This window comes from Mesitornis unicolor, unplaced genomic scaffold (genome assembly GCF_000695765.1).
Source record: "Mesitornis unicolor isolate BGI_N332 unplaced genomic scaffold, ASM69576v1 Scaffold36289, whole genome shotgun sequence".
Lineage (NCBI taxonomy): Eukaryota > Metazoa > Chordata > Aves > Mesitornithiformes > Mesitornithidae > Mesitornis > Mesitornis unicolor.
Genome location: NW_010209935.1, coordinates 1 through 2,192, shown reverse-complemented (window position 1 = coordinate 2,192; position 2,192 = coordinate 1). Strand labels below are relative to the sequence as shown.

At 57.7% G+C, this 2,192-nt stretch overlaps 1 protein-coding gene across 1 annotated transcript; it reads right to left on the bottom strand.

The window, feature by feature from the left end:
- Positions 1-76: 76 nt before the first annotated feature.
- On the bottom strand, positions 77-2,151 carry LOC104547372 (protocadherin gamma-C5-like; the record flags this gene model as incomplete). Its single annotated transcript, XM_010193026.1, has 1 exon — positions 77-2,151. A coding segment is annotated over one exon (2,075 nt), but the record flags the coding sequence as incomplete, so codon positions are not given.
- Between the last annotated feature and the right edge of the window lie 41 nt (positions 2,152-2,192).

Sequence of the window (2,192 nt, the reverse complement as noted above, 5' to 3'; positions counted from 1 at the left end):
GGGAGGGGGCTGAAGTGTGTTCATGCTCTCCACGCAGCAACCCTTGCTGGAGGGCACAGAGCTCCGCCGCAGGCACCGAACACCCAGCACTGCCAGTCCCACCAATGAGACGGTGGAGATGAGCACTAGGGACACAATCAGATAAAGAGTGATGGTGGGTAAGCTCCCACCATCAGTGGCCCGAGCTTCGGAACCCTGCAAAGCCTCTGGGCCCTTCTCTTCCACCAGCACCACCAGTGTGACAGCTGTGGAGAGAGGGGGGTCCCCAGCATCCCGGACCACCACCAGCAGTTCATATGCAGAAGCATCCGTCTCCTGTAGTGCCCGCATGATTCGGATCTCCCCGGAGCGCAGAGCCACGCTGAAAAGCCCCGGGTCTGTGGCTTCCATGAGGTGGTAGGAAAGCCAGGCATTGCGCCCCGAGTCCGCATCTATTGCCACCACTTTGGTGATAAGAGCAGGAGGGGCGGTGGAGGAAGAGATTCGGAACTGGGTAGCAGAGTCCTCCCCGGCCCTGGGGAAATGTACCCGTGGGGCATTGTCATTCTGGTCCACTACAAAAACATGAACCAGTGTCCTGTTCCTCAGGGCCGGGGAGCCACCATCAGAGACCTCCACATGGAACTGGAGATAGGTGGTTTGCTCATAGTCAAAGGGGAGCTTGGCAGAGACCTGCCCACTTGTGGGATGTATGGAGAGGTAGCGAGTTGGATCCAGGCCTGGATCTGTCCCACCAGCTCGCAGGATGGAGTAGGAGAGGCGGGAGTTCTGCTCCGAGTCTGGGTCGGAAGCAGAGACTGTAACCAGCACGCTGCCCACGGGGTTGTTTTCTGCCACCAGCACTTCATAGGATGCTTGCTCAAACTGGGGAGCATTATCATTGACATCTGTCAGGGTGATTGGCAAGATGGTGTGGCGGGAGAGTGGAGGACTGCCCAGGTCCGAGGCAGAGATAGTGACATTGTAGTAGGCAACATGCTCCCGGTCCAAATAGGCACTGGTTAGCAGTGAGTACTGGTGCTCATAGTCCTTACGTAGCTGGAAGGGAAGATCTGGAGACACATGACACTGGACCTTGCCCTGCTCACCAGAGTCCCTGTCTCTGACATGTATCACTGCCACCACTGTGCCCGGGAGTGCGTCCTCGCTTAGGGAGCTGGAGAAGGACGTAAGAATGACCTCGGGGGCGTTGTCGTTCACATCAGTGATTTCCACCACCACGCTGCAGTGCTCCTCCATGGTGGGTGACCCCATGTCCTTGGCCTCCACTTCGATCTCGTACACCGTCGCCTCCTCAAAGTCCAGGTTGCCCTGAACACGAATCTCTCCAGTTTGCTCATCGATGGCAAAGATCTGGCGTAAGGCAGCTGAGTTGTGGCTGCTGAGGGAGTAGCGGATGTCTCCATTGGGCCCTTCATCCACATCAGTGGCATTTAACTTCACCACGAGGGTGCCCAGTGGCGAGTTCTCCACCAAGCGGGCTCCATATGATGGTCTGTCAAAGACTGGGTGGTTGTCATTGGCATCTAGGACCTGAATGGTGATGTGCGTCTTGCTGGACTGAGGCGGAGAGCCCCCATCTTCGGCGGTCAGGACCAGGTGGTGGAAAGCTCTGAGTTCCCGGTCCAGGGCCCTCTCCAGCACCAGCTCAGGGAACTTCCCACCATCCGTGCGTGCCTTCACGTTGAGGTTGAAGTTTTCATTGGCACTGAGGTGATAGGTCTGCAAGGTGTTGGTGCCCACATCAGGGTCCTGGGCAGGCTGGATGGGGAAGCGGGCGCCCAGGGATGCCAGCTCGTAGATACGCAAGGAAACCTCATCACTGGGGAACTCCGGGGGGTTGTCATTGATATCCAGGATCTCCACCTCGATGCGGTAAAACTCCACTGGGTTCTCGATGGCAAGTTTCAGGTGGAGGAAGCAGCGGGGGTTCTGCCCACAGAGCTGCTCCCGGTCTATCCGCTCGCTGACCATTATAATGCCGGTGTTCACATTGACTGAAAAGTACTGGGAATCCGAATCGGACAGTACCTGCAGATTAGCTGCCGCCAGTTTCCCCACATCGGTGCCCAGGTCCTTCGCGATATTGCCCACGAAGGCGCCCCGGGTGAGCTCCTCCGGGATGCTGTACCGGATCTGAGCAGAGGAGCTGTGCAAGAACAAGCAGAAAGAGAAGACACGCGGCAGCCCCA